The sequence below is a fragment of the Telmatherina bonti genome (assembly GCF_933228915.1).
Source record: "Telmatherina bonti genome assembly, chromosome: 20".
NCBI lineage: Eukaryota > Metazoa > Chordata > Actinopteri > Atheriniformes > Telmatherinidae > Telmatherina > Telmatherina bonti.
The window spans coordinates 10,966,381-10,986,972 of NC_136618.1; the positions used below are offsets into that span (position 1 = coordinate 10,966,381).

The 20,592-nt window shown below is 39.1% G+C and overlaps 2 protein-coding genes across 2 annotated transcripts; one reads left to right on the plus strand and one right to left on the minus strand.

The window, feature by feature from the left end:
• Positions 1 to 4,494: 4,494 nt before the first annotated feature.
• fbxo45 (F-box protein 45) lies at positions 4,495 to 7,267 on the minus strand. The gene is made up of 3 exons (XM_079259538.1): positions 6,800 to 7,267; positions 5,452 to 5,808; positions 4,495 to 5,366 (listed from the first exon to the last, which is right to left on the minus strand). The coding sequence occupies exons 1-3, from the start codon at positions 7,112 to 7,114 to the stop codon at positions 5,181 to 5,183; spliced, it is 858 nt and encodes a 285-aa protein (XP_079115664.1). The 5' UTR covers positions 7,115 to 7,267; the 3' UTR covers positions 4,495 to 5,180.
• A 1,268-nt stretch (positions 7,268 to 8,535) lies between these two features.
• Positions 8,536 to 20,131, plus strand: fam168b (family with sequence similarity 168 member B). The gene is made up of 7 exons (XM_079259540.1): positions 8,536 to 8,653; positions 11,387 to 11,496; positions 11,592 to 11,675; positions 16,960 to 17,102; positions 17,189 to 17,387; positions 18,564 to 18,688; positions 18,768 to 20,131. Exons 2-6 carry the CDS (start codon positions 11,409 to 11,411, stop codon positions 18,674 to 18,676), a joined length of 627 nt encoding a protein of 208 aa, XP_079115666.1. The 5' UTR covers positions 8,536 to 8,653; positions 11,387 to 11,408; the 3' UTR covers positions 18,677 to 18,688; positions 18,768 to 20,131.
• The last annotated feature ends 461 nt before the right edge of the window (positions 20,132 to 20,592 follow it).

Below are 20,592 nucleotides of genomic sequence, written 5' to 3' on the forward strand. Positions count from 1 at the left end.
ATGCCCTACGGGAGAAATTTGGCAGAAGGAAGGGACGATCAAAGCCAAGCAGAAATGAAGGATTCCCATCAAGCTTGTGTGCCTTCTGCCGTCTTCCCTGAGCAGGAGTGTGGACAAGCTCGGCCCCCCATGACTTGCCGTCAACGCTACCTCGATCGGAGCGAGAAATTCCAAGTCTACGCGACTAACCCAAGACGATACAAAGACCCAAACTATCTGCAGCACATGCATTACCTGAGAACCAAGATAGAGCTCGATGAAGAGAAACAAAGAAGACTGGGTGCAGAGAGGGACAGTAGCTGGTACCGCAGACAGCTGAAAGACGTGGAAAAGAGTTTGGATGCTGAGCGTTACATCCGATTCGTCAGTGAACGGAAGCTGAGTAAGTGCTACGAAACGATGGAGAGTTTGCAGCTGCAAACTGAAGTGCCTGCAGCTGAGTCTACATCTGCAGGCGTTGGGAAGGAAGAACTTATGAGAGACTTACAGGATTTAAAAGAGAGGAATTCTCTACTCCGGAGAAAGATGAAGAAGATGAAACTCAAGGAAAAGGAGGTTCAGATGACAGCTCGCAATAAGCTGCAAGACTTGAAAGAAAAGCTCCAGGAGAGCTCCTGCGTCAACGTTCACCTGGTTTGGAAATGCGAAGACCAGTTGGAGTTGATTAAATCTCTGGAGACGACGGCTTTAGAGCTCACCAGGCAGCTGAAGGCTCCGGAAACTAACAAAGCCGAGGCTGAGACTGTCACAGACGTTCCCATAGCGGAGGTCACAACAGCAGACATCACCGTCAAGTCCGAAGACGGCTCTGTGCCATGTGAGAGGTCCAGAAGAAACATCTCAATGTGGAGGCGCTTTAAACAGTTCATGACCCCAGCGCATCTACGGCAGCACAAAGACAGAAAGACAGTAGAGCTGGAATGAAGACAGATGAAGATCTGCCAGCTCCTCCTCTTCACCCCTGTATACAAACACCACCAGCCAAAATTTCACTGCACACTGTAAATATTTATTTAATTTATTTAGGATTTATATTCATTTATTTTTACATTTACATAATTTTATATGTATAATTTATTTTATTTCTATATTGCATTAATTTATTTCATATCAATGTTTATTTTTAAATCCAGATTAATATGTATATAACTATTAAATACTATACTTTATTAAACAATAATGGAAAGAAATGAATAAAAGAATAAAACCATTTATCTGGTTGTATTTCTCATCAGACTGAATCAGTTCAGCTGATGAATGTTAACGTAAAATGTAAGTTAACTCTGGATTAGATGTTTTAATGACAAAAATAAGAAAAAAACGAGTAAAAAGAGTTAAAGTTTTAACTTGTGATGACACTTTTATAAACAAATTATAAATGCTGTTTAATCATACAAAACCAAAGAGTAGCTAAATTCTTCCTGTTGATATATTAGTTTTAGGTAGGTTTTCTTCTTAATCAATATTAATAATTTTTGTTTCTGAAAAGAAAATCATGATTTGTACCTAAATATATTTATTATAAAGGCCATTTGTGATATAAATAAAACCTAAAACAATAAAAATAAAATGATGTATTAATGGACACAAAAAAAAAGGACACAATCATAAACAATAAGATCAGTATTATTACATTTCCTGTATGTAATACAATATAATAGTTTTATCATAAATATGAAAAAACATGGTGCTTGAGAATCTGCATGAAACCAGTAAAATATTAAAACACATTATCATGAATCGTAGAAGCATCACCATGACAACTGCTTCTACGTTAATGTGATGTGCGGAGGCAGAAGGGAGACACCATGGCTGTTTTTTACCGTTAGCACTCTGGTATCACAACCACTCCAGACCATCACATCTTGGATGTTGACAGATATCGGCTCCAGATCATCCAGTTTCTTCACCGTCACACAGTAAAACACAGGATCAGGGCTAAGTTATTCTTTTTTTTTAATCTTATTTACATCTAAACTTGGCAGAAAAAGTAACTAACTTTGTGTTTGGTGGATTATTTATTAGCTGTAGCAATGTTGTGAATGACTCAGATCATCGACTTCCGACAAACGAGCAGCACTGAGCACAACATTATAGCACAACTCTATAATCATAATATGATGTGTTTTACGTTTTTTACATTAAACAATCATGTTAAAACATTATAAAGTCCCAACTTTTTAAAAATTTTTATCTGGGTGAAAGTTTTCTGCCACGTTTGGGTGGGTAGTCCCCCTCAAGACATGAGCTACAACCCCTTGCAGGATTCTGCTGTTGGTGATCACACTTGTTATTTATTTCTCGGTGTATCGGTTTATTGCACTTTCTCACAATAATAACACTTATTGGGCAATTTTACACTTCAAAAAAATTCATACCATCAGGGATCTCGGCAGTTTGTGGAAGATATATCAGCTCCTCTTTCTCACGCCTGGTTACGTTTGGCTAACCGGGGTGTGTAGAAGGTCAACCAGCGTGGTGTGTTCGTCGCTCTGAGACAACACAGCCGAGCTTATCCAATCAGGAATCAATCAGACTGAGATCTGGACTAACCGCAGGTCAGTTCTTCCTCTCCACTTCCAGTCTCTGGAGATTTTCTCTGATGATCCCGGCTCTTTAGAGGAGAACTCTGACATCCTGTTGGATGGAGTTCCATCCCTTTCCATTAATATATGATCGCCACTTCCAGACTCAATTCATCCATTTTCTTAACTGTCTAGTCCAGTTCAGGGCTGCGGGAAGCTGGAGTCTATCCCAGCAACCACTGGGCAAGAGGCAGGTACAAGCTGGACAGGTCACCAATGAGCCTGCTTCCAGGCTCATTCCAATAAGTCAACCTGAAAATGTTAAAACAAAAGTGAATATTTTAGAGCTTTTTTTTTTTTTTTTTTTGTTTTTTTTTTTTTTTTTTTTTTGTAATTTTCATTTTTATTCAACATTTTTTGTTAAAGAAGACAAGAAAAAAAGAAAAATAGGAAGAGCACCAGTGAAAAGTAAATATAAAAAGTGTGTTCTGCAATACAATAAATTGCTATGTAAAGTCTGACCTTATGGGTTTCACATATTCAGTCCATTTTGACCAGATGTTGAAAAAAGAGTCTCTCTGGAATCTAAGGGTGAATGACAGTTTTTCCATAATGTAAATTTCTTGTGTAATGTTGATCCATTCTTCAATAGTTGGAGGGTCCGGTTTAAGCCATTTCCTGGTTATGACTTTCTTACTTGCAGCAAGGAGAATCCAAAGCAGCTTCTTATCCTTATTTCTCCACTCTGTTACATTTACGTTAGCCAAGTATACATTTTCAAAGTTACAAACTATTTCAGAACCAAATACATTGTTAATGTGTTCGAATACCTTTGACCAGTATGGTCTTAAAACAGTACAGTCCCAGAAAATATGGTAGTGGTTGGCCCCTGAACATCCACAGAGTCTCCAACATGAATCTCCGCAACCTTGGTGTCTTTTTTGAGTAGGTGTGATAAAGAACCTGATCATATTCTTCCAACAGAATTCTCGCCAAGTGTTGGATTCAGTAGAACACCATTGTAATTTACAAATTTTTTCCCAATTTTCATTTGAAATCTGGACATTGCTTTCTCTTTCCCATCTCATCTTTATATATTCAGTGTTGGTTTGTTTACATTTTTGGATGGCTTTATATATCTTGGATATTAAATTATTTTGTGAAATTGATTTAATTAATGTTAGGAAGGTATGTAAGAAACCCAATTCACTTTTCTCAAATGTTGCCTTTATATTAATATCAAAATGATGTCTAACTTGTAAGTATCTATAAAAATCATCTTGACCTAATCCATGTTTATTCTGTAAAGACTCAAAACTCATGAATGCCCCCTTCTGGATGAAAGAGTAATAGGTAGTGAGCCCTTTTGAGATCCAACTTTTAAATCTTTTGTCTAATGTATTTGGTTTGAAATCTGAATCATAAGCGCACCATCTTAAGATTTTGGATAGTTCTTCTAACCTACAAATTTGCATGATACCATTCCAAGATTTTAGTAGAGACTCATACATATAATCCTCTGTAATGTTAACATTATTCTGCAGCTTTTTGTCAGCTAATAGGGCTAGAATGGGTATACCCCTTATAACTCTCCCCTCCACATCTTTCATTTTAGAGCATTTTAGCGCATTTTTTGGGAGGGTGCTACCCACATGTTTAGCTTGGTTGTTCACACCACAGAATCACAAACTTTATAAGCTATCTCATTGTTAAGGAGACGAATCAAGCTTTCCAATGATTCATAAAACAATACCTACTGGTGTTATAAAAGGGGATAAATGACCAAATAAACAATCAACTATATGGAGCAATATCATGTAAGACTCTAAATATGGTTTGATAAATGTTAAAATGGTGTTGTGCCAAAAATATACAATCAACCACTTGCTGTGGTTTAAAAAAAAGCTAGCAAAACACATCCATGCCAATAAACAAACCAAAAACACCATTCTTATTCTTATAATGGCACATTGAGGAGTTTATTTTCAGGCCTTATAAGCATACAGTATCTACAATAAAGAGGAACCACGAAATAAATAAGGTGTAATACAACAGTAGCACATTAAAAAGGACACAAGTGTACTTGGGGCCATTTCTGGGAGAGATCTTTGCAATAAGAGTTTGTTTGAATCCATGCACAAGTCGTCTGTTTGTCCTCCATCTCTAACTTTGTCCAACCGTGACAGGAGCTCATAATGACTCGGTGTAAATTCGTTCATAATCCAGCCAGTGACTATAGATAAACTGTGTTGATCCACAGTGAGCCGTTTCCATGAATTCATACGACAAACGGATACTGATTACGATTATTAAACGTTAAAGTATTTGCCACAGTTTCAGAGTAGTTCTGGTCTCTTCCAGGGAGACAATCATGACTGTGTTATAGGGAAATAAAATCATCGCAGTCCAGCAGCTAAACCGTAAAAAGTGGACGTTTCCACTTGGTCATCATAACGGAGTGCTCCGAGTTCACGTCGAGCTGAAGTAGAAATGCCAGCATTTGTTTTTTTATCTAAATAAAGTCACTGTGTTTGGAAGGATCTCAACCACTCGGCCTCCAACACCTTGGGTCAGTGTCCGCGTTCTGGATGTAAAAAAGTCTCGCTTTCGCCAAGGAGATCATAGATTTTGATGGTGGCCCGGGTCCTTCTGCGTTTAGCCGTCCAGAGGTTTTCCCAGATATACCATGGTGACTTCGGTGTTGCCGTAAACTGCAGACACAGCAGGGAACAGGCAGGTTTTGGGCAGTCCTCGAAAAGCCACTCCAAGAAACTCGAAACCCCTCTCAAAGGCTAAAGTCTTGTCATCCATGTCTAGAATCACTCGTATTCGCTCACCAATCTGTGGAGAAGAATGATCACATCACAGTAAAGGGAGAAAATGTTGGTTGAGGACACTATTTAGACATATGTGACGCTGGTCTAACCTGGTATTTGGGTGCATTGTTGCACTGAGGAAAGTTTCCGTTGACCTCCCCGTTGTGAAGCAGGTTATTGTCGACCAGGTTCCAGCCCCAGCTTTGGTCGTCGCTGCCCAGCAGGGCTACGTAGCCCTGGCACTGCATCACCGCCCGCTTGGTGGCGATGCCTATCACCGCCACGGTACCCAGAGGGCCTTCCCACCAGATCTCCCAGGCATGTCGACCTTCCGAAAAGCCAATTTTACCACGCGCACCATCTGTGCTCTGGGCGATGGGGTTACGATGCAGGGTGAAGCCGTTCTTCTTCACGTAAACGTTGCGGGAGCAGTCATGGGAGCTCAGAGCATGTTGGAAGGCCTTAAGCTGCAGAAGAGGGCAGGAAAAGGGTCATTTCATTTCAACATTTTTTATTCACTTTTCTTTTTCATAATATATTGGCAAATCCAAAAAACATTAACAGAAAATATACTCCAGAGTTACAACAACTAATACACACCCATTGTAGTACATTTCATGTGAAGAAGAAAAGAAAATTGGAGAAGGAAGAAGAATTATTCTTATAAACCCTACCCCATCCTCATTTCAAAATAAACCAACTGGATGGCATCATCTACGGCAAACACTAAGAACAAAACACAGGTATGAAATTCTTTTTTTTTTTTCTTTTTTTTTTCTGTCCTGTTGCTATTGTGTCATTTTAATCAACTAACTGCTTTTATGAGCAGATTAACTTTCAGAGTATCTACAGTTTGGATGGATGTCATCCACAAAGTACTGTAATAACAATAATGACAGTGTGGCTCAAGTGATTAACATCTATGATCCATAACTTTTTTTTTTTTTTTTTTTTAATTCTCTTGTCCAGCATTTAAGCAAGCAGACTGATGTTCTGCTAAGCAAATTTATTTTGCCAAGGGGAACTTTTATAGAAATAATGATCCCCTTGTATTTATGGATTCTTATTCTATTTTTCTATTTGTTTTGGATAATTGTTGTTATTACAGAGTTTATGCTGCTGGACCTGACTGGAGAGGACAGAAGAGAGGCAGAAAGAGAACAGAAAAGAAAACAGAGAAAACAAGAGAAAGAGATCAATGCAAACACGCATATGCACATACATACCCACCTACATACATATGTACATACACATGCATGATCCATATCTGATGTGTGTTTGCGACCATCCAATCCAGAATCTAATTAATTCATGTTGTATATTCAGAGTAAACAAACATAATCAAAGTCACGTGGTTTTCCTTGAATACCCTGCAATGATCACTGACACAACTTCTCATTGAATAGAGGCTGTCAGGTTCCCCTTGACCCCCAGAGAACAGCATTTTGGTAAACCTACTTTCCCTTTGTAGGTGAGCAGGTTGCACAGGATGTCAGACCGCATTGCTTCATCGCTCAGAGTCCGGCTACACAGGCTGCGCCACACCTCGCTGTTCTCGTCTGCAAGGATGTTATTCCAGTGCCAGCAGACTAGCACGCAGCGCATTAAGTCAGACAGCTCCAGATAGGAAAAAATATGCTCCAGGACGCGAGCTGGTAACCTCCCGGCCACCCCTGCGCCTCCTGCGGCTGTGGCAGCGTAGGAAGAGCCGGCGGAGCTGCAACTGGCTGCCGCTGCTGCGCCTCCTCCTCCCCCACCGGCCACTCCAGACATTATATATACCCTCGCTGCTCCCCGATGACACCAGCCAACCTAATTATTTCACCTCACAATGCAAGGCGACTCCTAAAATGATTTAGATCGCGTCATTTTTTCCTAAAAACACACACACACACACACACAGGTCGCATTTTAACCATAGCAGTATGGACCCCACTCTTCACAGCTCAATGGCTGAATGGAAACGATGCGTCAAGGTCCTGAAAGCGCCAAAACAGTCATTACTGCACCGTCCAACAAATAAAGACAATTCATTTTGTTATATAGCATATTTATTTAATACATAGAGGAAGCTTACAAAATTAAGAGTAATTATTTTTTATGTAATAATAAATTAGAATTTTAGTCAATAGTTTTTATGGCCTGCAAGGACCAAACAGCAGCCATAATAATGAGCTCACAGGATTACCACCATAGACATATATACATAGACGCCGCATAGTATCACGCTGCAGACGTCTCATCGCACCGCCATCTTGAATGGGTGTCCCGTGCGCCTCCAATGCATTTATTTGTAAAGCGTAGGTCCAATTACAACAATAATTGCACGAATTTTCCCGGATTTTTCTCACAGTTTGGTTTGTTCCAAAAGACAGAGATATGGTTGCGATACAGTTTAAATTAAACTAATACTAAATTAAATCAGTTCTTCCTTTTAACATTTCCAACAAGTCCTGGAAATTTAATGAAAATCCTTCCATAACTTTTTTTAGTTATCTTAAACACAAACAGACAAACAGTTAAAGCCAGTAAAAACATAACCTCCTTGGTGAAGGTAATTATTCTACCATGTAAAACTGTCTTTGTGAAGCATCAAGATAATATTTTTCCATAGACACCTCATAGGAGTAAAATTTATCATTTGCATTTAGTAGATTATTCACTGTGTTAACATTATTTATCAACCAGTTATGTAGAAAAGTGTTTTGTGTGTCATATATATAAGCGTTGTTTCACAGAACACAAATATGTGGGGAAACTACGTTGACTCTGCAGCAAGACTCGAAAGTGGAGACCCATCCAATATGGCGGCTTCGCTGGTTCACTCCCCAGCGCTCAATGCAGCTTCTACGTATATATGTCTATGATTACCACACCATTGCAGTGCTGCAAAATTAAACAATAAATTTTTGTAAATTATTATTTATATTGAGTAAGTGGCTTGAAAATTTAAATAAAAATAAAGCAAGGGAGAAAAATGTGCAGTTATTTCTGAGTTGTTGATTCATAATAGTTTTTAATGTTTTCCTTGTTGATGTTTTTAATGTGAAATTTAAACTCACGCTTCGAGTGTTTTAAAATAGGAAATTAAAGAATATTTTTTAAAATAGGTAAAATAAAAAATAAAAAAGAAATGCCATTTGAAAATGCGGATGGTTGCGTCGTTGAGTCACGTGACCCTACACGGAAGTGACGCGCGGTGCTCAAAAGAGTTAAGCAAAGCATCTGGGAACAAAAACACCAGCTAGCTCAATTTCAGTTAACACCAGAGGACCAGAAGAGGGGACGAACGCGCGGTAAAACCAGTCAACAGTAAGTTATGTCGTGCTTTTATCCAAACAAACCATTTCCTGTGAGTTTATCCGCGGTGTTGGTGGCAGGCGTCGCTGCAGAGCACAGCTGTCCGGCTGCCTGCCTCCTCAACCCGCAGCGCGGCCTCTTGACAAGCCTGTCCCCATCCCTCTGCCGTCCGGGGACACCGGACTGCTTTTGCGCGGTCAGACAGGTGATTTGCAGGTCAGTCTGTTCATCGCAGCTTACCTGCAAGCCGCCGACAACCCACAGGCAACCTCAGGTGATGCAACTTCGGAGGCTCGCCAGCTAAGCTATCTGATGATAACAAAGCATCGCTATGTTCACCTTTTGGAAATTCTTCTCCTTAAAGGTTGCCATCTTTATTTTTATATAGGCAGCGTACCTAACGTCGCCTTTAAGAGCAAATAACAAGACCTTCATGTTGTTTAGAGTTGCTGAAAAACGGAAAACCTGAATGTAGCTCACAATTAGTGTATATTTTTAAAAATATAAATAATTAACCAAATGAATCACCTAAGTTATTACTCTTTGTTTATGACGGAATGACAGAATAATTAATAGTTTAAATATAGCTATATCATAGCATTACCCTTTTAAAAATTGTGTATAGAAAAGACTATTTTAAATAAAATAATTTAAATAACTTAATTTGGCGTTTATCCTGTTCATAGCTGCGTATGACGCAATGACGCACACGCTTTCTGCGCATGTCCGGCCTCATTTAACTGTATATTTTAGTACTGGAATTTTAATTTTTATATCTCCGTTAATTAAAGCCCTTTAATGAGCTGCCTCGTGCTGTGATGTAATGGTGTTTTTAATCATCACCTCTAGAGGGCAGCACAGAGCCGTATCTGTAGCCAAGCATCTCTTTTCTGTAAGTCACAGGTGTCAAACTCCAGTCCTCAAGGGCCGGTACACAGCAAGTTTTTGTTATCTCCATGCTCCAACACACCTGACTGAAATTGATTAATAGGTTGACAAGAAGCTGCAGGATCCATTTGATTTGAATCAGCTGCGTTGGTAGAGGGAAACAACAAAAACCTGCTGGATATCAGCCCTCTAGGACTGGAGTTTGACCCCCCTGCTGTTAGTGATATGATGTGCAGCAGAAAGCACCTGGAAATCCATCATAGAGTATCCACAACCCTAGAAACGTGCATTTAAGAGTAAAGAAGCAGAAGAAGTTATTATTTAAAATGATTTTTAAAATGTATGTTTGAGTTTATTTTTAAAAGAATATTTCTTCCCACAGTTCACACATGCATGCTTGTTTGCATGTAAACTATGTGTAGGTGGGACATGTGCATGATTAATGTCTCCTCTTTCACCTGACCTGCTCCAGCTTCCCACAAGCCCCTGCAGGATGAAGCGGGAATAGGTGGTGGATAGAAAATGTGACCATGAGCTGATCAAGGTCATCTCTTATAAGTTGTTTACTGAGGAGTGCCCTTATGTCACCGGCATCATTTTATGCTCAGTTCAATCCCTTCTGTGTGAAATCTGGTAATAATGCCTTAATTAAAATAATGGTTTAAAAACATACAGTTGTTTTTTTCAGTCTGTAGAAGGAGTCTTGTTACTTCTATTAAAAATGCGAACAAACCAAGTTATATTGATAAGATTTAGTTGTGAAAAGTCTTTTTCCAGTCAGCACCCAGTTGCTGACCTGTTTCCATCAGACTTAATTCATCTGACCAGGCAATGTTTTTCTGTTGGATGTGGATTTAATTATATTTGTGCTGTTGTTATTTATCTGTATTCATGTGGTTTATTGCATTGGAATTGCAGATGAAAATGGCATATTTTCCCTGCAGTGATTTATTATTGTTCATGGTCCCTAACAAATAACAATAAACACAACATTTCCTGTTTTCAGATGACAGAAGTGGCACCTGATGTGGTGGTCTTGTTCTTCCTGCGAGCACGTCTTAAGTTGTGCAACAGCTCGGGATCATAGTTTCTTGGGGAAAATTGACTAAAAAAAATAGAAAATCTGGATTTTTTTTTGCTTCACCATTTTAAAATGGATTTTTTTTTTGTTAATGTTTTTTTTTTCGAATAAATTTTTTTAAAAAATCCATTTTAAAATTTTTGTAATTTTTATTAATTTTATTGATCTTTTTACTTGTCTGCTTGGGCATTATAGCAGCAGAATGATGGTATGGCCACTGTGTTGTTTTTTTTCCTGATGGAAATCAAGAAAAATGACGAACAAAAAACATTGTTTTATATATTTTTTTGTTTTTAATCTACAAAAATCAGCAATATCAAAGAATAGTGAGAATCGCATTCTAAATTAAATCGGCACCCAAAAAATCAAATCAAATCGGGACAAAAGCATATCGTCACAGTCCTAATAGTTTCTTCTAAATTCTCCAACCTATTTTAAACAGGTCAGAACTGCAGGCAAGCGAGTCCATCATTCATACCCTCTTCTTCTTGGAAAATACATAGATATCTCTGGAAACGATGTGGCCTTGAAGGCGGCATATGTTGCTGTAAAACCTCTGAACTTTTCAGCCTTCATGTTTCCGTCACAGGGATGACAAATCTAACCTGACAGACCCAGACTTTGGGACTTGACATGACTTGATGCTCCTTTTTGCTCTTTTCTTCATTTTATTATCTTACAAGGATCTGAAATAGTGAATCTTTATCTTTTCACCAGATTTAAAGTTTTGCATATAGCTTGTTTGATTTAACACTTTGTCTTATTCTTCTTTGCAGTAACTGTGAGCAGGCAGTCAAAATGAATCCAGTCTACAGCCCTGCACCAGCAGGGGTCCCCTTCACCAACACTAAGGGTCTAGGCTATCCAGGCGCCTATTCTGCATCAAGTAAATCTCTTTTATCCTAAAAGAAAAAAAACTCTAAAATCTGCTAAACGCTCCTTGATCAAGAGTAGAGATTTTTCTGATTTCTGTCCCAACAGCTGGATTCCCTGTGGGCTACGCAGCTGCTGCCCCAGCATACACTCCCAGTATGTATGCAGGAGGAAACCCAGCCTTCCCCAGTGGTAAGATCTGTACATAACACATCAAGAGTACTAGAAACTGAAAACAAACTAACATTTTTGTGATATAAGTGTTTTTGTTGCTGCAGTATGTAAGCACTGGAAGATGTATGTTTCCCACAATGCACAGCAGAAAATGTGGACATGTACAGTTGTGCTCATATTTATTCATACCCTTTCATTAACAAAGGAAAAAAACAGCTGCCTGTAAAATAAGCTGAAATTGACTAAAGTAATAATAAATTTAAAAAAATTACGAAAATCATGACATTATTTTCTAATTCTGGTTCAATAGAAATATTTTTTTTAAAAAGCAAGCAAATAAGATAATTTATTACATCAGTCATGAAGTAATATTTTGTTGAACAATCCTTTAATGTTTCCGCTCCAGTCAGGTGTTTTCTGTTCCTCTCAGTCAGACTTCTGCACCTGCTGACAGGTATTTTGTCCCACTGTTCAACAGAAAAGTGCTCTAATTTGTCCCGGACCAATTTGTTTTGTTTTTTTTTCTTTCTTCAACTCAATTAAATGAGAAAACAGTGTCTTATATTACTAAATTATATTTTTGCAAATTTTTAGTTAATGTATCTTTATTAAATCTCCAGTTATTTGAGTGACTGTAGTAAATTCAACCTTTCTTTAATAAAAGGGGATGAATACATATGAGCACATCTGCATGTTCCTCACTAAGGTTCTCTTTGCTATGCGTCGTGGTTCTTTTTAGAGCTGCACGATGCGTCATTTGAGCATTGTCATTGAAACGAAGGTGTGTGCAATAGTCGCATTGCACATCCTGCAATGTAGGTAAATGAACTTGATGTTCTCATTAATTTCAAGTGTTTGTTTATTTCCAGTGGCAGTAAATAAAACTTTCTGGTAAAACACAATTCTCATTTGCACATCATAGAACGAAACCTGTAGTCAGCACTGAGCGCAGTTCCAGCAAGCAGTCACGGTTAACCAGAATAACTGAAATACAGAGAAACCCACTCTGGTGCACAAAAAGTGGTGAGATCAGTGCTGGTTAAATGTCAGCAAGATGGAAGGAGTGCTGCATAATTTAAAGTGTTTTTCAAGTCATCTCTTCAAAAAATTCCTGTGGTTTTTAAAAAAAAATTATATTATTATATATCGCAAGGTAAGAAAATTGTGATGTCAGTGTTTTCCGGTATCGTGCAGCTCTAGTTCTTTCATTAACCCTTGAATGGTGTTCGGGTCTGTGGGACCCGTTTTCAGTTTATATCAATAGAAAAATTAAACAATTAATTATTTTTTCAAGCTGAAATTCATTGTCTTTAGCTCTTTTTCTCTAAAGAACATAAATCAAAACACATTTTTAATAACCACATACTGTACACCCACCCTACGCATTTTATATTACATCCAGGGTGTTTGGGTCCACTGGACCCAGGGATAATAAAGTGTGGAAAGTATAGGTCCTGCGTACCTTCACTCTGTCTTTTCACACATTTTACCCTCTTTCTTGCGGGAATCAAACTTTTTTTTTTCTCTCATACCCTATTCCCACCTGCAAATTAGGGGCTTGACACTATAAATGAAGGCTTTGCCAGTGTGGTAGCTTATCACAAGTGGTCAAGATGGCCAAAAGATTATCTGCTGAGAGGGCCTTTCAAATAATTTGGGAAGAGAGAGAAGCTTCTGAAGATGATGTTGAGGAAGAGGTTTCAGAATTTGAAGCTCATTCAGAGTCTGACAGTAACTTTGAAGAAGATGAGGTTGAGCACCAATTACAATCGACCAGCCCGTCAGCAACCAGCTCCGGGACCAGCCCGTCAGCAACCAGCTCCGGGACCAGAGGTCCACCAGATTGCCAGTAAAGCAATATGGATGTCCAAAAATGGTGAAACATCTTGCCAAAGAAATGAGCCACCTCACAGAGCTGCTAATGTGATAAAGATGCAACTTGGGCCAACGTGGCTGGCAGTTACTCATGTGCATAACATCAAGTCTTCATTTGAGCATTTTATCCCAGATTCAATGCAGAAAATTATTCTAGATTACACTAATCTTGAATAAAGGCATATTTTTGTAGAAAGGTGGAAGGAGATGGGCCAAACTGGTTTGCAAGCCTACTCTGGGGTTCTTATTCTTGCTGGAGTTTTCAAGTCTAAAGGGGAATCCACAGAATCCCTGTGGGATGCAGACTGAGACGATAGACCAGCTCGATGGCAAAGAGACAAGTTAGCTGCCATCAGGACAGTGTGGGATAAGTGGGTGCACCACCTCCCCTTGTTTTACAACCCTGGGCTAATATCACCATTGCTAAGCAGCTGATGCCATTTAGAGGCCACTGCCCTTTTAGGCAGTAAATACCATCTAAACCTGCAAAGTAAGGTATAAAGATCTGGGCTGCCTGTGATGCCACTTCCTCATATGCTTGGAACTTACAAGTCTACACAGGGAAACCTGATGGAGGAGTCCCTGAGAAAAATCAAGGGATAAGAGTTGTCCAGGACCTGACTCAGGGACAGTGGACACATCATGTGTGACAAATTTTTTTTTTTTTTTTTTTTTTTTTTTTTTTTTTAACCTCATACATGCTAGGACAGGAGCTCCTAAAGAGGAAACTGACCATGTAGGGAATAATATGAATAAAATCTGTAGTTGTGATATATCTTGCTTCATTTGTAAATGTGATTTTTTTTTTTCTAATTACTTCACTTGATTTTGACTGATTTTCATATTTATATTACATTTTATTTAAAAAAACGAGTTGCACATTAATCCATGAATGTGTTCTATAAAAGGTAAAGGACAAATATTAACCAAAATTGCTGTTCATATGGCTTGTAATTGTGATAAAGTAAACATCTGTTGAGTGTTATCACATAAAATTGTTTGATTTTCTTGTTTTGAAAACCCAAAACTCTAGCGGGTCCACCAGACCCATGAACATTTTCTATGTAACAAAAATACGAACACCACACAAGGGTTAATAGTCACAGTTGAGTTAGCGTACGTAGGTGGGTTGTTGATGGGTTAACGTGGGGTCATGCTGCTTGGAAACTGCATCTGTAATTGATTTTTATTTCAGCTATCAATGAGCTGAGATGTAAGGCCCAAACAAGATACTCTTTATTCAGTCATTCACACTTACTGTCTGCAGCAGTTGACAACGTTTAGCCTCATCTCTCTTCCTCGGAGTCACATCATTCATAATTAAACTTGTCGTATAAAATCTCCTACGCATCCCAAAAATACTACTTATAAGATCAGAATATACTTTATTAATCCCCAGAATAATTCAGGTTATCACGTTACATTAATCATTCATAAAAAAAATACAAATAATAAAAAAATTGTCAACAAAAATTAAGACAACCAGTGAATAAATAAGAGCTACCGTATGAATTAGCTACTTCCAGTCTGCCCCGCCCACAAAGGGATGAATTATACAGCCAAGACAGATTCCTGAGTCGATCTGTGGAGGAGAGCAAGAACAGCCTGCTCTAAAGGAAAGAAAAAATTTAAACTATGTAAACATAGTAATGGTAAGCTAGGGACACTGGCCCTTGGCGGAGGTTTGCGCTCTGAGTGCTTCTCTAGTTCCCTGTTTTATGGGAGGATTGTTTTTCTTTTATTCCCCTCATACTGTGAATGGGGCATAAATCAGCCCTTGGAGGCAAATACTTTTTTTTTTTGTTTATTGAATTGAACTGAATATACTTTTTTATTTTCCTAAAATGCTCTTTTAAGAATGTCATCTCGACAGCCACCCTTCAACGGACACCATGTCTGATCACGCTTCAGCAACAGGGAGGGCTTTAGATGGATTTTGTTGTGCATTTTGTTCCTGTTTCATCAGCATAAAACTTTCAGATTCTGGTCATACTGAAACTTCTTTAGTCCTCTACTTCTCCCATTTCCTCAAATTATTGCCTGAATGATTCATGTGTCTGAGTGAAGTGGCTCAAGCGGCAACCTGCGGCGGTTAAAAGTGAAGCCTATGTGGAAGTGCATAAAACTGCAGTTCCCCCTTCATCCACTAGGGGCTGCAAAACAGTTTAAGTCCCCATAGACTCCCATGTTAAAAAGACCAACTTCACAGCAGAAATAAACATGTTTACAGCCTGGTTCAAAAATCCATTTTAGGTTTAATAGGTCATGTTTACCTTCATGACAACTGTGCGGGGAGTGATTTTTTTTTTTTTTCTGACTCGCCCGTTTAAAAGTAATTTAATCTCAAAGTTCAGCATATTTAGGGGCGTGTCCTTTTGATTGAAAGGTACCCGATCTCCTGCTTCAACCAAGAAGAACGTAGAACAACGGCGGTTTTTAGCTGGTTAACAACATGACTTAGCTTTAGCCTGCTTACCTCCATTAGCTGGGTAGCTCCTGTTAAGTCCCGGTTAGCCTGGTTAGCTTTTAGCTACAGGAAGCCCAGAGTTTGATCGATTTCAATTGTCCACCATGACGCTCACAGCCCCCTCTCAGCTCCACCTCTTTGCCCATATTTGTATTTTCCGGACGAGAAGACACACATGCCCCTGCCAAGATGGTGATGGTAGGAACCGCCCACCGAGCTTCAATTCAGGTCTTCAGAAACCCACGGGTGACGTCACGTAGGCTACGTCCATCTCTTTATATACAGTCATTGGAATCCCCATAGACTCCCATGTTAAAAAGACCAACTTCACAGCAGAAATAAACATGTTTACAGCCTGGTTAAAAAAGAACATTTTCAGTTTAATAAATCAGGTTTACCTTCATAACAACTGTGGGGGGAGTGAATTTTTTTTCTAACCCCTCTGTTTATCTCAAAATTTGGAGTAATTAGGGGTGTGTCCTTTTGATTGACAGGTACTCAATATCCCATTTCAAGAAGGTGGAACGTAGAACTACCGCTGGTTAACTGTGGGACTTAGCTTTAGCCCGCTTACTTCCATTAGCTGGTTTGCTCCTGTTAGCTCGGTTAGCTCTTAGCTACAGGCAGCTCGGAGTTCGCTCGATGTCAATCATCCACCATGTCGCTCACAGCCCCCCTCTCAGCTCCACCTCTTTTTGACATGACGCTGCCAAGAGGGCGACGGTGGGAACCGCCCACTTAGCTTCCATTCATCTTTTCAGAAACCTACTGGTGACATCACGGAGGCTCTGCCCATCTTTTATACGTTTGTGGGCTAAACAGACAAACTGGTCAGATATAAGAACTAGACTGGAAACTGTGGATCTCAACCAAGTAGCAACTTGTTGGCCATTAAAGAAAGGTGTGATGAATGATCTTGTTCCAACGTAAACAACGTTCGATATTCTCCTCCCACTGCAGGCTATGCACCTGGCACTCCTTTTAAAATGTCCTGCTCTCCCAACACGGGGACTGTGCCACCGTACTCTTCCTCACCAAACCCCTACCCTGCTGCTGTGTACCCCGTCAGGAGCACCTATACCCAACAGAACCCGTACGCACAGGTCAGTGAGCCCGCCATCACGTGATGCCAAGCTTTGTTGTTTAGTGGCAAGGTTGTTGATGGTTTTTAACTGTTTGTGTGCTGCAGGCATTAATACCTTCACAACATCAAGGTGCCTACTACACGCAGCCACTGTACGCCGCACCTCCTCATGTTATACATCACACAACGGTGGTGCAGCCCAACGGGATGCCCGCGGCTATGTACGCCCCACCAATCCCTCCAGCACGCCCCAACGGTGTTGCCATGGGGATGGTTGCTGGCACAACCATGGCCATGTCAGCCGGTGAGATGCTGCAACTTGTTTTTTTTTTCTTTTATATTGAATACCAATGAAACATCAAACTTCTTGCTTTTATCACTACTTACATTCATATTTATTCTCCTTTATGGCGTTCTATTACTGTCAGGTCTTTTCTTCATCTTTTTTTATTTCAATTGTTCTAATTTTCTAATTTATTTCAGCAAATAACAGCAACAATAAAGTGAAGCAGCTACTTATAATAATATAAACAACTTTTTATGCTAATAATTAGGCACTTCATACCATATCCATATCATATCGTCATTCATACTGTATCTTTCCTTCAATGTATTACTTATTCCCAAGTCATTTTCATTGTGATTGTTGTGACTAGGCCCCCCTTGACCTTTTTTTTAAAATCATTTCTTCCCATCATTTATTTTATAAGAAAGCACTTTCAGTTTTGTGTTGTCTGAGTAGCATCCCGTGCCATCAAACCTGTCATCTTCCTCTTTTCTTGACCTATGCCTCTTTTATATAGTGCCTGACATTGAACTCTGTTTACTTGAGGCACTTTATATAAAGGGAAACTGTGCAACGTTTTGCCACAAGGGGCGCTAAACCTGTTACTTCCCAAAAGTCACATGACACTTTCGGGGAAAAAAAACAAAAAACGTCCAAATTATCTTTATTGTATGAAATGAAGCAGTAACTTTATTATGTCAATAGCTTATTTTAATGAAAATGTTAGTATTAGCTGTTAGCTTATGGGACATTAAAGCAGTAGTGCTTCCTATTGAACAGTGACTGAATGGCAGGAATGATTAATGGCAATACTTAAAATTTAAATGAGTATTTTTAAAGCTACAATTGAAGTCATTAGAAAATTTGTCTTGCAGTCTGAGTTTGTTTGAGACACAGAAAAATCTATAGATTTCACACTGATCATGATCCAGTTTAATTATGGTGAAAATTTGGGAGACACTTTGTTGATATAGAGATATACATAAATGTGTGTGTATATATATATATATATATATATATATATAGACAGACAGACAGAGATATAATCTATAAATGGATATTGCAGTTTGTGCTGTCTATTGATTGGCCACCTCAAACCACCTCGTACCTCGTGGTGGGCACCCCATTAAAAATTGCCTGGATACGCCCCTGCCAGGAAAAGTTGTGAACAAAGTGTTTGCTTTTGCTTGTCAGGAACCTTGTTGACGACTCCGTCGCCAGCACCGGTCGCCCCTCACCCGGTCACAATGCCCACGTACCGGCCCCCGGGCACCCCCAGCTACAGCTACGTGCCTCCACAGTGGTGAAGGGACTGAAACGTGAGTACAACGCTCAGATGTTTGAAGGAAAACGTTAAAAATCCAAGCAGCTTCATAGATGTGTGCTCCTCTCTTGCAGGTCAGAAGACGGTAGATATGCATTCACTCTGCTCCAGTGTTTTTTGCTCTTGGTGATGAGCTGCCCCCCCGGCAGTGTCTGCAACCAGTTACTCTTCTTCCAGCATAATGTGAATCTTAAAAAAAAAAAAAAAACAAAAAAAAAAAAAACACAACTCCTTAGAAAGAGGCTTGTTACGGATAGGGAGGGGATAAATAATAGACCCATCCCCATAATCTCCTCCCCCCTTTCTCTCTTAATGGTATAAGCAACCCTTCCTTCCTTCCAGCGCCAGCACCTCTACAGCCTGCTGCATATCTCACATCAAACTGCAAAGCCTCCATGCAAACTTTTAGTGGACTGTCATGCAGGTTTTATAGCTTCGACTCTTAAGTGGTGAAAAGGGAGGGTTTTTTTCTTTTGTTTATTTTTGTTTTGTTGTTTATTTTGATTTGGGGGACACATATGATGTTGAATGCATGTGTATATATAGATATATGAAGTAATGCTAGCTCAATCTACCTGCTGTGACAGATGCAAAGTCAACATAAAGGCACACGTCCAAAGGAACTTAGGAAAATGAAACAAACAAAAAAAAAGAAGTAATAATCTGCAATGCTGAATCACCAGTGACCATATCATAAATGTGAAAGAAGAAAAGATGTGTTTGCTCATGCAAAAACATTTCCAAACTGTACCATTTTCACTGCTTTGTGTTTTAGGTAAGTGATGCTAGGTTTTATTTGTTTCTTTAAGTGGTGCAGTGTCTGCATAATGTCTTAATGTTTGTATTTTAGGGGGGGAAAAAGGATAGGACTTTGAGTCTGTGCCTCTGACTGATGGAAATCCCAGCCGTTTTACAGTCAAGGTGTTTAATTCTTTCTTTTCTTTTTCTTTAAAAGGTCAAATTTTTCAAAAACTTTTGGGTGGTATTGACGTTAAAACTGTTCAGGAGCAGAAGTTGAGAGAAAGAGGTAATTGGATGAATGAACGGGAGCAGTATTGAGTGTGTGTGGGTGTGAAAGTGTCTTAAATTAGGAACCATATAAAAGCATGCCATAGAGTGCGACATGTGTAGGATCAACACGTCACCTTCGTCAGTTTGTTGCCGGGTAGCTTTGACGCACTACATCATTAGATCACCGCAGCGACGTGACATCGCTCAACTCGGATTGTGATTAGCACTACTGAATGAAGGCACTAAAGTCTAAACCAGTTTAAGATGTTTTACCTTCGACATTGCTCGCTGTCTTACCTCAAGACTAATCCACCAGTATCACTGTTTCAGACATGCTTTTTCTATGTTGCCTCGGTCACCTCAGTTAAATAATCTGTTTTTGTAAATGTTATTTTTGTGATTTTGGTTCCTGTTTTGTACTCTAAAGAAAGACCAAAAATAAATATAAATATAACATAAATCACTGTTTGTTGTTATTTGTTATTTGGTCATTTTGGACCACAAATGGGAAGATAATGAAAAGCTACTGGGGAACTAAAGGTAAAGGACAGCTGGTGCAGCTTACATGGGCAAAGCAGGTTTATAGCGCCATTCAAAGTGCCGTACAGAGTTGTTGAAAGATTAGAAAATAGCATAATTTAAAATAAATTATTTTAAATTAAGGAACAGATGAATGTTAAAATGAATGATCAAGTGTAAACAGTGCAGAGTTTTTTTTTGTCTGTTTTTTTGACATTTTAAATAAAAACTTTTAAATGCAGCTGAGTTTTCAGGCTTTCTGGGAGTTTGTTTCAGAAATGTGAAGCATGTTGAGAGCAGCTTCTCCATGTCTGGTTCTGACACATGACAAAAAGTTAGCAAGTATATGAGCATAAAAACAAAAACCAA